This window comes from Gobius niger (genome assembly GCF_951799975.1).
Source record: "Gobius niger genome assembly, chromosome: 9".
Classification (NCBI taxonomy): domain Eukaryota; kingdom Metazoa; phylum Chordata; class Actinopteri; order Gobiiformes; family Gobiidae; genus Gobius; species Gobius niger.
In genome coordinates, this window is record NC_136860.1 from 4,868,810 (window position 1) to 4,888,522 (window position 19,713).

Here is a 19,713-nt window from a genome sequence, read left to right on the forward strand (position 1 = left end):
TTTTGACCCTAGTGGCCCTAATTGCACCCCTCCTGACCTTGGCTTTTTGTCTGATTTCGTCAAGCCGGTTGTTTCCAATTTGGGCGTAAGAGTGGATCCCGAACTCAAATTTGAGAAACAAATCAACGCTGTCGTTAAGTCCAGTTTTTTCCACTTGAGAAAACTGGCGAAATTGAAGTCCATTTTATCAAGGCAGCATTTTGAGACTGTAATACATGCCTTTGTAACGACCAGGTTGGATTATTGTAACGGCCTTTATGCTGGTGTGAGCCAGAGGGCGCTCTCTCGACTGCAGCTTGTTCAGAACGCTGCAGCTCGGCTTTTAACAGGGACACGGAAACATGACCATATCTCACCGGTTTTAGCTTCTCTCCATTGGCTCCCAGTCAGATTTAGAGTTGATTTCAAAATTCTTCTCTTTACTTTTAAAAGTCTGAATGGCCTCGCCCCCACCTATCTGTCTGACCTGATTCAGCCTTACGCTCCCTCTCGTGCTCTCAGGTCAGCGGATCAGCTGCAACTGGTTGTCCCAAAAACCAAGCGCAAACTTCGGGGAGATCGGGCCTTCTCTGTTGCTGGCCCGCGGCTGTGGAACCAGCTGCCATTAGAGATTAGACAGGCCCAGTCCCTTCCTGTTTTTAAATCTCTCCTAAAAACGCACCTTTTTTCTCTGGCGTTTAATGCAAATTGAGATTGCTGCTGTTGTTGTACTTCTTACCTCATATTTTTTTTACTGTAAATATTTGCATCTGTTTCTGTGTGCGGCACTTTGGCCAACTGTACAGTTTTTAAAGTGCTTTATAAATAAAGTTGGTATGGTATGGTAAAGGATTATTATTATTATAATTATAATTATTATTATTATTATTATAATAATAATAATAATAATAATAATAATAATAATAATAATTATTATTATTATTATTATTATTATTATTATTATTATTACTATTATTATCTTATTTTGTTGGTGAGAAAGGTTTAGGGTTTATTTGGATTAGTTTATTTATTTTTTTGTTATTGTTATTACTTAGAATATAACCAAACATAGTTAACAGACATTGTGAAACAGAAATTAAACAAAAATAAAAATAACATGAGGCGGGCACAATCAGTTCTTCACAGGTTCATTGTATATTCTATGTAGTCGGTGCATGTATACTGAGGCATAAGGAGCTACAATTGGTGATATATTCCTTCACATACACATATGGATACCGACCCTTGAATCTACATGCACATGATCAGGGATTAAGTAGAGAAGCAAATTTATAACCATTTAACCATGTAACCATAACATTTTGAAAGTAAACAGCAATTAGAGGCACAGCTATGGGCCCCGGCAGCGGGCCAAGCGGGCACCCAGGCCCTCCGTGTAGTGCCTGCATAACTGCTCCATACTGACATTGAGGAGTATATATTTTTATTTTTTATTTTTTTTGCCATAGGGTGTATTGAAATCCACATACGTTAAAAAGAGATATTAAGTAATTGTATTGTGTCCGTTGTTTTGGCAGCTTTCTTGTTTGAAAGTGTACTTAGGCAAACCAAATACTGATTGAGTTCCAATCTCAGCGAGTTAAACGAGGCTTACCATCTCCAAATTTAGCTCTATGTAGGCCTATATGATTTTTGCCCATCAGTATAAACACATTCACAATATACTCCAAATTGCGATTTCTGTGATTAAAGTAAGTTATTATATTGCCACATAAAAAGTATATTCTGAGAGATATTTTCTGATGTATTAGTCACTCGAGCTCAATCCATATTTTGTTTGTGAATGTACATTCGAAAAAAAGATGAAATAAGGATTCCTCGTCTTGGTTACAGACGGAGCATTTTGTTTCCACATCTTTGAATTTGGCGATATGCAAATGTGTTGGATAGATTCTATGCAATATTTTCCAGTGTAGCTCTCTCACTTTATTGTTAATACAGTATCTGAACAGAATCAGCCAGGTTGTTTTCCAAATTATACAGGAAAATATTGCATTCCACTGTGCTTTACAGGCTGGTATAGTTTTGTTTATTGTTTGTAGACAGTTCCGGATATGCTTGTTGGAGGATTGTTATAGCTTTTTATATCTATTCCCATTAATAAATAATTGATCTGTAACTGCATGCGGGCCGTACTGCGATGTGACCTCATCACTTCCACTGGGAATAATGAGGTAATAAATGAGGTAACAGGAAAATGATGATGATTCACAAAAGCTTCGTATGTAAAGAGCTGCCCACTTTCATCGGAAAAAAAATCCTGCATATTTCTAGTTTGGATTAGTTTTAAACCATAGAAGTTATCCTGCAGATGTGACGTCATTTCCTGTGGTAAAGTGGAGGAAGTCCACTGATCACGTGCCCCTCTATTGCCTACGTTCAGAGCGGTTCAGAGCTTTCTCGCTCTGATGACTTCAGCGGAAGAACTTCCAATACGTGCTGGTGAAAGATATGGCTATTTTACGTGGATTTACCTCTACGACGCGCTAAAACTCCAATGTTGACTGCAGCAACAGGCCTCCTGACGAGTGCCATTTTGGCGTTTTATTTTGGCTGCGTTTTATACAAGAGGACTTTTCTGCTGCCCAGCATTGGTGCTCGATGCCGGATAGAGCCTGATCAAGGAGAAGTACAGCCTGTAAAGGTAACGTGTCTCGTTTGCAGGCGATCATTCTGCGTCTTAAGCCTAAGAATGTAAGGAGATTTTAGGGGAGACACCGCAGGCCATGGTTGTTATTATAATTAATTTGTTCAAGGTTTAGGGCCCAAACATAGGCTACTTCACCTGGAAACAAATGGTCTAAAGAGCCAATACGTTTCAATATTTCAACTCTCCTCTATAGAATTATTGAAGAATTGCTCAAAATGTATGTTTTAAACAAGGCGAAAATTAATTGTATTGAAATGTATGGATCAAACATGTAAAAATAAGGGGGAAAAAACAAGTAGCCGTATAAATAAATCTATTTATTCAAACATGGCTTTTTACGTTATTCTTCCCTCTTGTTGAAATATTCCTAAAAATATGCTGTTTGAACCAATTCGTAATATGTCATATTTCCGTAATATTTTAAATGATGTTTTAAATTCTAATTACATTTATGTAGGTAATCTATGTTGAAAGTTGTCACATTCATATGATTTATGTTTTCTCTCGTTTTCCACCGGCAGTGTCTTGCCTCAAATTGTGGCGGCGTTGGCCTGGTTCTGAATCCTCACAGTTGAACATTTGGGGATTTGGAACTCCATCACCTGGGGTACGAAGGTAAGTGGGCAAACATCAGGCTGCAACGCCGATGGAAGATTCGGGCGTTCTGCTCTCCCAAAATTTCATCCGATGGGCGGGGGAGCGACTGAATGTTGTGGTGCATTATGGGTAACAATAGTCTTCGCAAGTTCCGGAGCGTTTTTGCTCGCAACTTACAACTTTATCGAGTCTGTGTTTTCAACGTGAGAACATCTGCCATGTCAAAAAATAAGTCCGTAGCCGAGCTGCTAACCGCTCGCCCGGAGCTAACTAGCTCCTTAGCAGCACATAGATCCGGTGAAAACAAGTATTATACAATAATAACGTAAATAAAGCCGGTAACTATATAAAGCGGCCTTTAAGATGATCACACACTGAGCGGGGCTTGATGCATTTGTGGTTTATTGTGAACTTTTCATCAACAATGAGCTGTAGGCGATTAAAGCTAACAGGGCGAACCTGGAATAACCATTGTCCACTGGCACAGATAATAGTCCTTTATTCAGACATATGGGCTGGATATGTGCTTAAATTCTAGGGAGATCCTTGCGTAGATCCACGAACGGTGTCATTTTTTATCACAGCGCCGCAGTAGTAGTAGTAGTAGTAGTAAGCCAAAACAGTTACCAGAACACTCTCATTAGACACCATTGTATCATCTTAAAGCTTTGCCTAATCCTCCAAACTAGCTCTGAACTGATAAACTGAAAGATGGGGGAATGCCTTCCCTCAAACGGGGGATCAAATTAAGCAATGAAAGTTTTATCTGCAACCAGATCAACACCTAAAAAACCCACAACACGAACTATCGGATTTACTGCATTATTAACTACAAGTGGACCTTGCGGTCATATCAGGTGATATGGCAATTGTGCTGGCAAATTAAATGCGTTCGTCCCGTGCGTCACTTCATGACCATGGGACGCCTCGGTTTGAGCCTGTGTCCTTGTGTGTTGTGTCTTGAGTCAGACAAACGGGCGCCTTTACGAGATAAACCCAAATATTTTGATATAAATAAAAATATTAGACAATGGCAGCTCAATCTGTCTGCGACCCTTATTTTACAAATAGCATCAACTTTGCTCAGACAAATTTAATCCTTAGTCGATGAGACTATTTGTTTATGGTTTATTTATTTTGAAGGCACAAAACATGCTTTCACAATTAAAGTGCAAAGTATACCAAGTAAATGTACAATTTAAGTGTTTAGACACTGATGAACTGCCATAGCACCTAAGTGCACACTTTGGTAGGAGCATTTTTTCATCGGCATATTCGTAATCAATCGTGGATCCCAAAGTGCAGTCCAGCCCCCCTGGGGTACCTCAGAGGACAAATCAAGAACATAGAAAAAATCTGTTAGTGATGCCCTGGAGTCTAGACTTTGGACAAGACATGGCTTGATTAGTGCAGTTATTGTATTTTAGTTTTGATTGGACAGTTGGACAGCCCTGCGCTACAGTATTAGATTTTATTCCCGAAAATTGTGCATCCAGCAGCACTAACCTGATGTTCAACTAAATGTTTTCTGAAATGCATGTGATTAGTTGGTTGTTCATGTTTTTTATCCTATATTTCGGCTCAGGACAGCGGACAGGAGCGGATACGTACTAGTGGACAATGCAGATGGCTGTGCTTCGGCTCCGGCCACTTGTTGTGGGGCTACTGCTGCTGGTGCTTCTGCAGAGTGTGGCGGCAGAGGGACGAGATTTTTACTCTCTGCTGGGAGTGAGCCGTGGAGCCACAACCAGAGAGATCCGCCAGGCCTTCAAACAGCTGGCCCTCACCATGCACCCTGACAAGAACCCGGTCAGTCCCTCCACTCTCTTTTGTGTGTATTCAAAGTCACATTAGGGAACATTTCCGGTTATATGTTTCTACATCAACAATCTATGAACTCCCTTAATGTGTACACTGAGTTCCAAATTATTGTGCAAATGACATTTTTCTAAGATTTTCTAAATTGTCAACTCAAATGAGAGTCAGCATAATTTTCAATTCTTTAACTGGTAGAGGATCATTTAAATGTGGTTGAAAAAATCTTCCAGTGATGACAGTATTTTTTTCAAAAATGAATGTAGTAAAAATCTCAAAATCCACTGTTCCAAATTATTATGCAACTCATCGTTTCAATACATTTTAAAGCTTTTAATTAACTGAAAATGGTCATTTGTTGAATTTGTAGCATTAGGAGGTCATATTTACTGAAATAAAAAGCTATTTCAACCAAAACAATATTAACAGGTAAAGTTATATTTGACCATAGGAGCCCTTGTGTGATAGCAGCTTCAAAATTCTTAAATCCATTAAACTTGTGACTTTTTGGACAGTTTCTGCTTGGATTTCTTTGCAGGATGTTAGAATAGCCTCCCAGAGCTGCTGTTTGGATGAAAACTGCCTCCCACCCTCATAGAAGTTTTTTTGTTTAGGCTCCAAAGGTTCTCAATAGGGCTGAGGTCAGAGGAGGAGGGGGTCCACATCATGAGTTTCTCTCCTTTTATGCCCATAGCAGCCAGTGATGCAGAGGTATTCTTCAGCATGACATGGTGCGTTGTCATGCATTAAGATGATTTTGTTCGGGAAAGTACGGCTCTTCTTTTTGTAGCATAGAAGACAGTGGTCAGTCAGAAACTCCACATATTTTTCAAAGGTAATTTTCACACCTTAAAGGGGCCGAACAGCTCTCTCACCATGATTCTGGCCCAAAACGTGACTCCGCCACCTCCTTACCTCACCATGTTGCTATGGCGCCGGCCCTAACTGGCAGCTAGTTACGTTGGCTCTGTTACCTCTCTTACACTTTTTGCTTTTATCTTTATTTATAGACGTGTTTTTTTTAAATTTTCATCAAGTAGACTAGACATTGTGCATTTGTGCACAGGGGAAGCTGTTTTTTGTTGCACTTTCCCTTTTATTTGCGATGTCTTCAGCATTTTTGGGATCTGCATCTTTTTGTTGTTCTCGTTGCCACGGTGACACACACAGTCCTCTTGTTTATTCACGGGAACAGCTTCTCGGACTCAAGGACTCACCTCTCATGCATGTGGAGAGGCCGGTGATCCCCGCCGAGATACGAAGAAAACGCAGAGGCTGCAGAGGTGGACGCAAGAGGAGAAGATGGCTACCCTCAGTCATCCTGGGTAATGTGCGCTCCATCGTGAACAAGACCGAGGAGCTGGCCGCACTGACCCGCCATCAGAGGGCTTATCGGGAGTGCGGACTGATGTGCTTTACGGAGACGTGGCTGAACGGGAATATACCGGACTCTGTGGTTTCCCTGGACGGATTTAAACTCGCGCGCGCAGACCGGTGTGTGGAGGGGAGCGGGAAGAAGAAAGGCGGTGGAGTAGCTGTGTTTGTGAATGAGAGATGGTGCCACCCCGGCCACGTGCACGTGAAAGAACAGATATGCACCCGGGACCTGGAGATGATCGTCGTCAGCATGAGGCCTAGGTATCTACCGAGGGAGTTTTCACACATGGTCGTGTTGTGCTTGTATATCCCCCCCTCGGCTGACGCCGCCGCAGCCTGTGAGCGCATCCACAGTACCGTGACCCAGACCCAGATAGGTCATCCCCGCGCCCTGCTGCTCATCACCGGTGACTTTAATCACGCCTCTCTTTCCGCCACTATCCCCACACTCACGCAGTATGTTAAGTGCCACACAAGGAACAATAAGACCCTGGACCTTCTGTATGCTAACGTGAAGGGCGCTTACACCTCTGCCCCCCTCCCCCCGCTCGGACGCTCAGACCACAATCTCGTCCTACTGCGGCCGGATTACACACCCAGGGTGCGAAGGGAGCCAGCACAGAAGAGGTCTGTGAAAGTGTGGAGTGAAGAGGCTGAAGAGAGACTTAGGGACTGTTTCCAGACCACAGACTGGAACATGATCTGCAGCTCTCATGGAGATGACATCGACGGCCTGACCCACTGCATCACAGACTACATCAACTTCTGTGTGGAAAACACTGTACCAACCCGGAAGGTACGGTGTTTCTCCAACAACCACCCCTGGGTGACCCCTGAACTTAAAGCCCTCCTGAACCAAAAGAAAAGGGCTTTCAACTCAGGGGACAGAGAGGAGCAGAGGAGAGTCCAGCACGAACTCCAGTGGAGGATCAGGAAGGCCAAGAAGGACTATGGCGAGAAGCTGGAGCAGAAGCTGGCGCAGGGCAACGCACGGGACGTGTGGAGGGGACTGAAAAACATCTCCGGTTTTGGACAGAGTGCCAGAGGGACAGCTGATGGAGACCAGCGCGGGGCGGATGAATTCAACGCACATTTCAACTGGTTTAATTCTCCCCCCACTCCCTCCTCTTCACGCGTCTCCAGCACAGTGGACACTGCCCCCCTCCCCCGACCACCTTCACCTGCCTCCAGCCCCCCTGCACCCACGTCTCCAGCCCCCATCATACGGACTTCCTCTAGCACCTGCCCCACCCCCGGCAGTCCACCCCCACACCGGTCCCCCCCTCACTCCCCCCTCTCCATCACACCGGACCAGGTGAGGAGGGAGCTGAGGCGACTGAAGCGGGGGAAAGCTGCAGGACCAGATGGCATCAGTCCCAGGCTGCTGAGGACCTGCGCAGACCAGCTCTCCGAGGTCCTCTGCCACATCTACAACCTGAGCCTCAGCCTGGAGAAGGTCCCCGTCCTGTGGAAGACCTCCTGTCTGATTCCAGTTCCTAAAACAGCGCACGCCAGGGAACCGGCCCACTACAGACCAGTCGCCCTGACCTCCCACCTGATGAAGACGATGGAGCGGCTCATCCTCACCCACCTCCGCTCTGTGGTAAGCCCCACCCTTGACCTGCTGCAGTTTGCTTACAGACCCAACATCGGAGTGGAGGACGCTGTCATCTACCTGTCGGAGCGGGCGCTCACGCACCTGGAGCACGCCGGGAACGCTGTGAGGGTCATGTTCTTTGACTTCTCCAGTGCCTTCAACACCATCAGGCCGGCGCTGCTGCGGGGAAAGCTGGAGGACGCGGGAGTGGATGAACATCTCACCGCATGGACCATCGACTACCTCACGGACCGACCACAGTATGTGCGGCTGCGCAGCTGTGAGTCTGAGGTGGTCGTCTGCAGCACCGGGGCCCCACAGGGCACCGTCCTCTCACCGTTTCTCTTCACCATCTATACATCGGACTTCACATACAACACGGACAGTTGTCATCTCCAGAAGTTCTCCGACGACTCCGCCATCGTGGGCTGTGTGTCTAAGGGGAACGACCTGGAGTACCGGTCGGTCATCCTAGACTTTGTGGACTGGTGTGAGCGCAACCACCTGTGCTTGAACATCAGTAAGACGAAGGAGATGGTGATCGACTTCACGAGGAAGCCACTACCGCACACACCGCTGAACATCCAGGGGGAGGACATTGAGGAGGTGGACAGTTTCAAGTACCTGGGTGTTCACCTCAACAATAAACTGGACTGGTCCCACAACACCAACGCCCTGTACAAGAAGGGCCAAAGTCGCCTCCACCTTCTGAGGAGACTGAGGTCGTTCGGAGTGAGCAGGCCTTTGCTCAGGACTTTTTATGACTCTGTGGTGGCCTCTGCTCTCCACTACGCTGCCATGTGCTGGGCCCCGGGCAGCACAGAGCGGGACAAGAACAGACTGAACAAGCTGGTCAGGAGGGCCAGCTCCGTCCTGGGCTGCCCCCTGGACTCTGTGGAGGAGGTGAGGGACAGGAGGGTGTTAGCCAAGCTCACCTCCATCATGGACAACACCTCCCACCCACTGCACGGGACTGTAGAAGAGCTGTGCAGCTCTCTCAGTGGCAGACTGAGACACCCTCAGTGCAGGACGGAGCGCTACCGCAAAGCCTTCATCCCCACTGCTGTCAGACTGTACAATAAGACTGTGAAGTAACGCCGACTGTAACAAGTGAATTTCTCCTTTGTGAGATTAATAAAGGTTTATCTTATCTTATCTTACTGACGTCACAGCCTTGTTGTGGCCATTCTCCAACTATCCACTACTCTATTGATCTGACCATCCAGGGTTACACGCCCTCATCAGTGAACAAGACTTTTTGAAAATGAGTCCTCATGTATTTCTGAGTCGTTGCAGCCGTTTCTGTTCATCAGCTTCAATTAACAGTTTAGAGGAGGCCCGGATAGAAGGTTTATGCACAACTGCGGCCTCTGGAGGGTCCTACACCTTGATGTTCGGGAGACTCCAGAGGCACCGGCAGCTTCAAATACCTGTCTGCTGCTTTGTAGCATCTGTTCTCTTAATCTGATGTGTTTCTGGCAGAAACCGTCCATATTGTGCCTTTATCTGCACAAACCCGACTGTGTTAACTGCAGCTTTTATATTAAGCTTGTGCATGACGGCACTTCGGACCCGAATTAAAGGTCCTATATCATGCAAAATCTACTTTTTAGAGCTTTTAGCCATGTTGTTATACCATTTCCTAATCAAAAACACCCCCAGAGTGGTTTTTGGTTTCATTCACACAGTTCTCAGGAATCCTCCTGAATCCTGCTCTGAGCAGCTGCTCCGCCCTCTGCTGGTGAACGACTGACCTGCTCAGTTGTGTCGTCACAGTGGAACGGAAGTGCTCGACGTCTGTAATTTTTTATTTATTTATGGTTTATTTGGTAGGGACAGTGCAAGTTAATGAACAAGCCACACCGGATTGTAGCCGTAGGCTAATTTTCATCCGTCGTCCCCCATGCGCACTCACAAACACACTCTCATACATCCTGGCCTAGTGTACATGTTTTTAGTGGTAGGGGAAACCGGAGTACCCGGAGGAAACCTACGCAGACACGGGGAGAACATGCAAACTCCACACAGAAAGGCCCCGTCCTTGGTGGGAATCGAACCCGGACCTTCTAGCTGTGAAGCACGAGCTCTAACCGCTGTATTACCGTGCCGCCGTAATGCCTTACGGCCTGATTTTTATTTGTAAAACAGCTTTTTCATTATTTCTGTCTTAAGAGAGAAACAAAGAGAAAAAAAAAGAAAAATGGATGTGCCCAAGGTGCTTCCAGGTCAGCTGGGGCCAAAACAAACGCATCCCCTGAGCGTCTGAACAGACGTCATGTTTGCGCTGCAGCTGTGAAGATGGAGCTCGTTCTTTGTTCTATACGATAATGTCACGGAGAAAAAGAAGCGCGTTTGGCAACAAGGACTTTTTTCAACCTTCTTAAACTTAGTAAAAACATTTTCTTTTGGAAACGTGTGAATTTATGCTGGAGGTTCTTTATTTTTAGGAGCCACTGTTTATTTGAGATAATTTGAATAAACTGTTGCCCTAGTCAGGTCAGTGCAGCCCGTCTACACTGCTGCTGCATTCAGGTGCGCTACGACATTACAATGCAATAAAGAATTCAAAGGAAAACATTTTTTTCCGGCCAATATTTTCCATATCGGACCGATATCGATATGTGAATATCGGCCGATAATATCGGCTGCGCCGATTAGGGATGCACCGATACCAATACCAGTATCGGGTATCGGGCCGATACCACAGGCTTGTACTCATACTCGTACTCATTCATGAGGTCCCGATACCAGAAACCGATACCATTTGACGTGTGGCCAGCGCACCTACGAGGCGCACCTCTCAGCTGAGGAGAGAAGAAGCAACAAACTGGAGAATTCTTTAGTGCAAATACAATATTCCACATAGAGCTGACTTTATTACAGACTGCGCTCTCTAAATCAGAGTCTGTGCTGGATTTAACCAGAGCTTAATGTTGTTAGTGCTGCAGCGTCTGCAGTGTTTACAACATACAGGCTAACGTTGCTAACTCGCGGCTAGCGCAGTTTTGGCCATTCTGACGCCGTTTTATGCCCAGGGGTTTATTCATCTGAAAAACTAACCCAGCGACTAAAAAGCCCTCAGAAAATCCAAAATAAAGACATACAGCATGTTTATATTGAGCGAAAATGAGCTGCAGCAGAACAATGAAAACGCTGTAGCTACTCGCTAAGTTGCTACAAAACACACGAGAAAATCTACAGGAGCTGAAGAAAAGACGGAAATACTATTGTTAAATAAAAATACATATATAAAACATAAATGAATAAAGCACAGGCATTGGGAGCTTTTGGACATGGGCTTTTCTGTCTATGATGAACAGAGACATAAAAATAAAAAAAATAATTGAATGAAAATAAAAATAAATAAATGGCATCAGCACAATTCTAATAACTGCTCTTAAAAGCGTAGCCTACTTTACTTGAGGAAATGTAAATGAGTAAATTTACTAATTACAAACCAATCTGCTGTGAAAAAAGTAAGAATGTTGAAGAAAATGCCTTGTACTCGTATCGGTATTCGGTATCGGCGAGTACTTAAATCCAAGTACTCGTACTCGTATCGGTTTTAGAAAAAGTGGTATCGGTGCATCCCTAGCGCCGATATATCAACCATCCCTAATCGCAATATTGAAGGAAAAAAATCGCAATTTGATTATTTTCCAAAATCGTTCAGCCCTACTACGCGTACAAATGAAGTTTAGTTTATTTATTTATTTGAACAGGGACAGTGTACAATATACATTAACCTCGAAAAGGAGAGATGCATTGTACCAGGTTGTAACAGAGCAACCTACCCTAACCTATTAGCCTACAAAATCATAAAACTATTAATTAGTATGATCTCACACACCTCACAACAACTTTACAACAGTACTTTAACAGTACTCTTATTGGTACTTTAAAAGGAAAAGAAGTTAGATAGAGGCTACTGTATACGTAGGCATTATATTTTGGCCTACATTTATTTTTTATTACTCTACATTTTATTTCCAATTTGCGCATGCACTTAATATATGGGAACTAAAGGATCTGTATCATGCTATTTTAGCCATCCCAAAGTAAAGTATAGGCATTTATATGATATATTGTACCTCTACCACTATGAAGAACTATTTTTTGTGAGAAATATAAGTATTTTCTGGGGGTTTTGTGCAAACCCGGAAGACAAGACGCTTCGATTCAGTTAACTTCGCCCCCTCTCTCCGAGCGGATCTGCCCATGCATTATTAGCAGTAAAATAAATATAAATATCACAGTAATAAGTGAAGTTACTTCACAATACAGTTATAAGGAGTTGACATCTGCAACACAGCTTCATAAATGGCTAACACACAAGCTAACGCACGCGCTAACGCACACGCTAACACACCCACGCTAACGCACACACTAACGTACAAGCTAACGCACAAGCTAACGCGCACGCTAACGCACAGGCTAACACACATGCTAACACACACGCTAACACGCGTTTTGACTCACCACCGCTCTGTCCTGGCCTCTCCATCACATTGGGGACTCGTGTTGGTTATAAAAGTTAATCCACTTTGAGAAGGTTCACCAAACATCCATCAGAGACAGTCACAGAAAAACACTATTTTGGCTGATAGTCGCTGAATCCCTGAAAAGAAATTCCAACTCCTGGCGAGTGGCCTCCTCTTTAGGAAGGTTGAAAAAAGTCCTGCACCTCTCGTAGCCAAACGCACTTTTCTCCGTGACATTATCGTTAGGTAAGAAAAAAGAACAGGCGTGTCCAGAATAGTTTAGAAAGAGCTCCATCTTCACATCCTTCAGTGCAAACATGACATCTGTTCAGACGCTCAGGGGGTGTGTTCAACTCAGTGGTTTTCGAGCAGAGAGCTGGATTCAGGAGGATTACTGGGAACTGCGTGAATGAAGCCAAAAACCACTCTGGGGGTGTTATTGATAAGGAAATAGCATAACAACATGGCTAAAAGCTCCAAAAAGATGATATAGGTCCTTTAAAATAGGCTACTTCACTTACTTTACTATTTGTTTTAATCATTATTATTATCTAGTTAATCAAGGTTGGTTTGATTTGGCTTGAGTTCTGGGGACTGAGTCCAAATTAAAACTTAGTGCAGTTTGAATAATGAACTAGACTCGAGCTACAGCTAGTCATCTGCCTCTCAGCTTGTGTCCAGTGGGTCGACACCGCCTCGCGCTGACGTGCACATGGGAGCACGCATGTGTGGGCACTTATACACTGCCATGTGTGCTGTTTGTGGACGATCAGATGTTTAAAAAGAGCCTTGTTGTCGGCTCTACAGCAGGAAAAAATCTGCTAAATTCCATTGTAGTGAATAGTGTGACGAAAAATGACTCCGCCCGAAACTCTAAAGTTGGAGTATTGTGAAAGTAGAAAAGTGCGTGTGGCTCATCTGTTTGTTCAATGCGAAGTCGTTATGTTTCTCTTTTTACAGCGGGTTGGCGGCAGCAGCTCGGCGGGTTTCAGAGTAGAATAAGCACGTTTTGAATGTCCCACACGCACTTGTCCCGCCGCACACCTGCAGAGGGGAGACAGGGCAGTAGCGAGGATGAACAGATCCTGTGCAGCGAATGCATTCATAAGAGCGGAGACTTTTGTTTGTGAATATTTGAGCATGTGTCCCGTTAAGAAGACCGTTAAGGCTGGAGCTTTTCGGTCCGGGTGGACCAGCGCCGTTTTGATACTGGGGTTCGGTACCCATCCCTAAACCTATGGCAGAATTCAGCACAGGCACTACAAATAGTGCGTTGTCAACAATTTATACCATGGTCTGGGTGAATACTCGATTCTGATTGGCTGGTGGGTGCTAGCTGGCGTGCATTATTTTCCCATCACTGCACACGTAGTCCGGTAGTTAAATCAGAGGGATATCGCTCCGCTGTGGGCATCGCCATAGCAACACATGACACAGCTGAATCAGATACACTTAATTAGTGACTGACAGGAACGTATGAGATGGATTTTGTGGTTAATTTCAAAATTTTGGGCAAAAAATACCCCACATAAAAATAGTTTAGTAAATGAAAAAGACATTTGTTCTAAAATGTTACGTTTGTGGGACAGAGCTGTGCATTAGACGGTTATAATGCACTTCGCGTCGTGCATTATAACCGTCTAATGCATGGCTCTGAGTTGTTTAATTCTTACATGGTGAATTGCACGCAGGCAGACTTACAGTGGCAACAGGCAGGCAACACAAAAGCAGCAAAAAATAAAATACATTAATGGTACACAAGTCTGATGTTTTTAACATATTTTTAAAAGGCCTTATGTATCAACATTGCGTATATGAGAAGGGATTGTGTTCCAGAGCTTGACCGTTCTCATTGAAAAGGCCGCCTGGCTGAAGGCACTTTACCTGAGGGGAACTAACAGGTTATTTAAGGCAGCAGATTTAGTTTGTCTTCTGCTCAGATTTACAAAATTAGAAAGTGGTGCAGGGGCCAAACCTCTAAAAACTAGATTTGTTTTTAAAAAGGTTTTCCCAGTTCAGTAGTTTATATTTATCCAATATACTTGTAATGCAGTGGTGATGACGAAAAGGTTTAATGTCCAGGACTTTCAGAGCCTGCTCACAGACACGGTCAGGGTCATTTTGGAAGTTTCAGTTATTATGATTTTAAAAAGAGCAAACTCAGTTTAGCATCAATGGCTTCACACAAACACTAACTATGAGTAAAAAACAACAACTTTGTGTTATTATTCATGTTCTCTGAAAAATAGTCTAATAATTCTGTCATGGTATGTAAACTTTTGATTGACAATCTATAAATCAATGTAAATCAAATGGGACTGTAAAACTTTGACATGAGTATAAAGAAACAGTTCTGTCTGTTGTTTTGATATCCCCTACCCAGCGCTTTTCATACGAAGCTTTTGAACAGTGAAAGTTAATTTCTCCTTCTGCTGTCCTCAGGGAGATTCCTCTGCTCACGAGAAGTTCCTACAGGTCAACCGCGCCTACGAGGTTCTGAAGGACGAGGACCTCCGCAAGAAATACGACAAGTACGGAGAGAAAGGCCTGGAGGAGCAGCAGGGCGGGCGATACGAGAGCTGGAACTACTACAGATACGACTTTGGTCTGTACCTCTGTGTCATGCTGCGTTCACATTTCAGCCTTACACTTAATCTGGGCCTCTCTTACAGACCAATGAAAGACAAACACAAAGTTGATTCAATATCTCACAGACTGAATAGATTTGCATAAAAAAATGTTCAGGGTGATCCAAAGTTACCCATTGTTTTAGCCTATGACTGATCAGTGGGGCTGTGTGCAGTTGTAATTGTGTTTTAATTATTGCAATAGTTCTTAGTTCTTACATGTTAGTCCAGTTCTAAATGTTTGTAGGACTACAGGTGTAGCTTTTTTGTTTTGTTTTTTACAAAAAAAACCTTACTTTGTTTTATACACTGCTCACAAAAACTTAGGGCACACTCAAAAAACACAATGTAACTCCAAGTCAGTCAAATTTCTGGGATATCAGACTGTCCAGTTAGGAAGCCACGCTTATTGTGAATCAATTTCACTTGGTGTTGTGGAAATTAAACAGACAACAGGTGGAAATGAGAGGCAATTAGCAAGATCACTCCAAAAGAGGAATGGTTTTGCAGGTGGTGACCACAGACCATTTCCCTGTCTTCATCCTTTGTACCGTATTTTTGGAACACTTTTGCATTTGTCCAGTGTTCTCACCACTAGACGTATCATGAGGAGCATCTACAACCCACAGAAGTTGCTCAGGGAGTGATGTTCATCCAAAATGGCACGTCCATTCGTGCTGTAGCAAGAAGGTTTGCTGTGTCTCCCAGCGCAGTGTCCAGAGCATGGAGGACATACCAGGAGACAGGCCAGCACACCAGGAGACCTGGGGGGGGCCGACCGAGATCAACAACCCAGCAGCAGGACCGCTATCTGCTCATTTGTGCACGGAGAAACAGGAGAAGCACTGCCCGAGCCCTACAAAATGACCTCCAGAGGGCCACAAATGTGCATGTTGGTACTCAACGGTCAGAAACCAACTCCATGAGGGTGGTATGAGGGCCCGACGTCCACAAGTTGGGCCGGTGCTTACTGCCCAACACCGTGCAGCCCGTTTGGCATTTGCCCGAGAACACAGCGATTGGCAGATTGGCCAATGGTGCCCTGTGCTCTTCACGGATGAGAGCAGGTTCACCCTGAGCACATGTGACAGACGTGACAGAGTCTGGGGACGCCCTGGAGAACGTTCTGCTGATGCAACATCATCCAGCATGACCGGTTTGGTGGTGGGTCAGTGATTGTCTGGGGAGGCATTTCATTGGAGGGCCGCACAGCCCTCCATGTACTAGCCAGAGGTTCCCTGACTGGCATTGGGGACCGGGATGAGATCCTCAGACCTATTGTAAGACCATATGCTGGTGCTGTGGGCCCTGGGTTCCTTCTGATGCATGATAATGCCAGGCCACATGTGGCAAGAGTGTGTCAGCAGGTCCTGCATGATGAAGGTATTGATGTTATGGACTGGCCTGCCCGTTCCCCAGACTTAAATCCAATAGAGCACATCTGGGACATCATGTCTCGGTCCATCCATCAACGCCACGTCGCACCACAGACTGTCCAGGAGCTGACTGATGCTCTAATCCAGGTCTGGGAGGAGATCCCTCAGGAGGACATCCGTGGTCTCACCAGGAGCATGCCCAGGCGTTGTAGGGAGTGCATTCAGGCACGTGGAGGCCACACACACTACTGAGGATGATACAGACTCGTTTGGAGGAATTTCTACAGAATCTGGATCAACCAGTGACCTGATTTGTCACTTTGATTTTGACTATAATTTTGGATCCAGACCTCCAGGGGCTGAGAATTTGATTTCCATTTATCATTCTTATGTTATTTTGTTCTCAACACATTGCCCTACACTATGAATAAAGATTTTCATCCGAAAAATCGAATTGATTGACATCTAGGATGTGTTTTTTGAGTGTGCCCTAAGTTTTTGTGAGCAGTGTATCATTATAGCAGGCTTTTACAATTCCCCCCTCATGTTGATCAGTGTCATGTTGTTTTACTTCTTTCATTTTGTTTTTGTAAAATAATACACAAAAATGTTGCTTTTACTTGAACAACAAATTAACGCTTTCCTCTGCAGCACCATTTAACACAACATGCTTTTAGTTTCCATTGTAGTTTTAAAGTACAAACAGCACCAGGTTGATAGTTGAGAGTAAATATACATTTTACAAGGGTTTGATTCATTACACGCCCATGGATTTGTTGATTTGAGGCCATTCAATTTATTCAAGTTGAGATTTGGATTCAAAGAGTGAATGAATGAAGCCAACCCTGAAATGTCAAAGTGACAGTGGATCACAAGTGTCAGTGTGAGATAAGGATGAGATTATTATATGGTAACTCTTTGTCTGGTGGAGGCTCTGACCTTGTGTCTGTGCAGGGATCTACGATGAGGACCTGGAGATCATTACTCTGGACAGTGGAGACTTTGGTGAGAAGAACACACTGCACACTCGGTACCCGGCAAAGCTGGGTCGCATTTGTTATTTTAAATTCAAAAAGTACAACCTTAATAAAGGGCAAATAAAAACCATATGCATGTGACTTATTTAGAGTCATCTGAAATGGGGGTGCATAAGCTTTATAATGTTGGTTCTCAACTTTTCGATACTAGTATCGAAAAAAATCGTATATCTTTAGATGATATTTGGTTCAGGGACCTGGTTGTTTCAGCTCAGATACCTAAATAATTTCCCCCCCATTTTTGCCCAATTTGTATTAATTTTTTTCCCTATGTTATACAATTATTTAATTCGTTTTTCCCGATATTTGCCCCATTACTCTCAATATTTTACCCTTTTTTTCTTATTTTTGCCCCATTTTTTTTCTGCAATTTTTCTAGAGATGCACCGTTCCAGCTTTTTTGCTACCGATACCCAGAGGTTGGGAAGCAACAAAGTACTTGTACTTTGTTACTGTACTTAAGTAGATTTTTCAGGTATCTGTACTTTACCTGAGTATTTATTTTCCTGGTGACTTTTTACTTTTACACCTTACTTTTAAAAGTAAGTATCTGCACTTTCTGCTCCTTACATTTTCAAAACGGCTCATTACTTTTTCTTTCGAATCGTGCGCTGTTTTCTTTCCCCGATGCAGTCGCGTGCACTCGTCTCATCAGAGCATGTGCCAGACAGCAGTTTTGGTTTCACCTTTTTTGTTTCAGTTAGACACGGACGGCTTGTGGCCATGTTTGGTGACTGACTACTGATTTTTAGAAGTCAACTTTATAGTCAAGAAAGTTGACGTAGAGTCGACTAGTCGTGTGATGACGTCATCATATAATAACTTTTTGTTGCAATACAATTAAATATTTACAACTGATTTAATAAAGTGTTACTTACTCTTAAGTCCTTTTAATCACATGGAACATAATTCCAAATAGTCCACATAGTCATTTAGCCTACATCATATCCAATAATCTTATACTGAATTTTTTAATTTTTTAGATAGCCTAAATAATTTCTTGCTATTTGTGAGATATGTTCTTATCTTCATCCAAAACATTCCCAAACATAAGCCTCCAAAAGTGAGCCGCAAAGGACTCTGAACAAGCAGCCCAGGCTCAGCTTCATCTCTGTGGAGGCAGAGACGTGTGAATCTGTAGGAAAGTTTCTGTGATCAGAGCATCAGAGTGTGTAGCGCTGCAGCTAACGCAATGCTAACGGAGGAAAAAGCAATAGTCCTTAGCGGTGGCTGCATTATACACGCTGATATTTTTACAGTACATCCACGATCTACTGCGCACCTGAAGTAGACGGAGAAGTAAACAAAAGCACGTGGTGGAGCGCGGGGCGACGTCGGTGGCGTCTCTCGCCGCTACATTCACTTCTATGGGCCGCGGCCTTCAGCTGCATGGGCTGAAATCGCGTGCCTCTGCGATTTCGTGCCTCTGCGATCGCGTTGTGTAATATTGCGATAAAATTGCAAATGCAATTTATTGTTCAGCCCTAGTTCTGACAGTGCACCGAATACTTATGTGCAGTTTACAGGGGTCTTAATTCTTGAACGCAGACACAGATTCATCAGAGATCGTCTCTTCTTTTAGTTCACAGCGCTTGAATGAGTCAGCTGCTGTGTTGTGCACTGATGATGTGCACATACACATGCGTGAGAGCGCACGGCTTTACAAGCCAGAAATGTCAATAAATGATGAAAAGCTAACATTCCAAATAAGGAAGTGTGAATGTAATATTTTGTATTGAGTATGATTTAAAATCAAAGAAAGCGGGGGGCGCTGTTGGACACCATGGGGTGAAGACGTGTTTCCCGGAGCTCCGCCAAATAGTGACAAAACATTTATTTTAAGCATTTTTAACTCTTTTAACTCTTCTATGTAACTCGACAAGTTGTTTTTTTATGTCAACCTGCGGATAATTACGGGTCTTTGGACAAGCTACATCATTTACAAGCTTTGACACTGACAATCACCGTGGTAGGCCGCAACCGAAGCCGCGGTATTTCCTGGCTGACTAGCATTGTTAGCAGCGAGAATCACCGTGCACTCCGAGATCATTTTTCATGATATGCAGCACTAATTCCACATACGGAGAGGACGCTTGCTGTATCGCTCCCAGGAAGGACATTTTGCTGGATACGTGAGGGGAAATCAAGGTCTCTTT

General features: G+C 43.9%; 1 protein-coding gene across 1 annotated transcript in view; it reads left to right on the forward strand.

Annotated features, from left to right (window-relative positions):
- Positions 1 to 2,393: 2,393 nt before the first annotated feature.
- dnajc10 (DnaJ (Hsp40) homolog, subfamily C, member 10) overlaps positions 2,394 to 19,713 on the forward strand; it is a 58,270-nt gene continuing 40,950 nt past the window's right edge. The window contains exons 1-5 of the mRNA XM_079562886.1: positions 2,394 to 2,644; positions 3,172 to 3,265; positions 4,833 to 5,056; positions 14,960 to 15,122; positions 17,475 to 17,525. Coding sequence (XP_079419012.1) covers positions 4,868 to 5,056; positions 14,960 to 15,122; positions 17,475 to 17,525 — 403 coding nt within the window. The 5' untranslated portion in view covers positions 2,394 to 2,644; positions 3,172 to 3,265; positions 4,833 to 4,867. The remainder of the gene's footprint in view (positions 2,645 to 3,171; positions 3,266 to 4,832; positions 5,057 to 14,959; positions 15,123 to 17,474; positions 17,526 to 19,713) is intronic.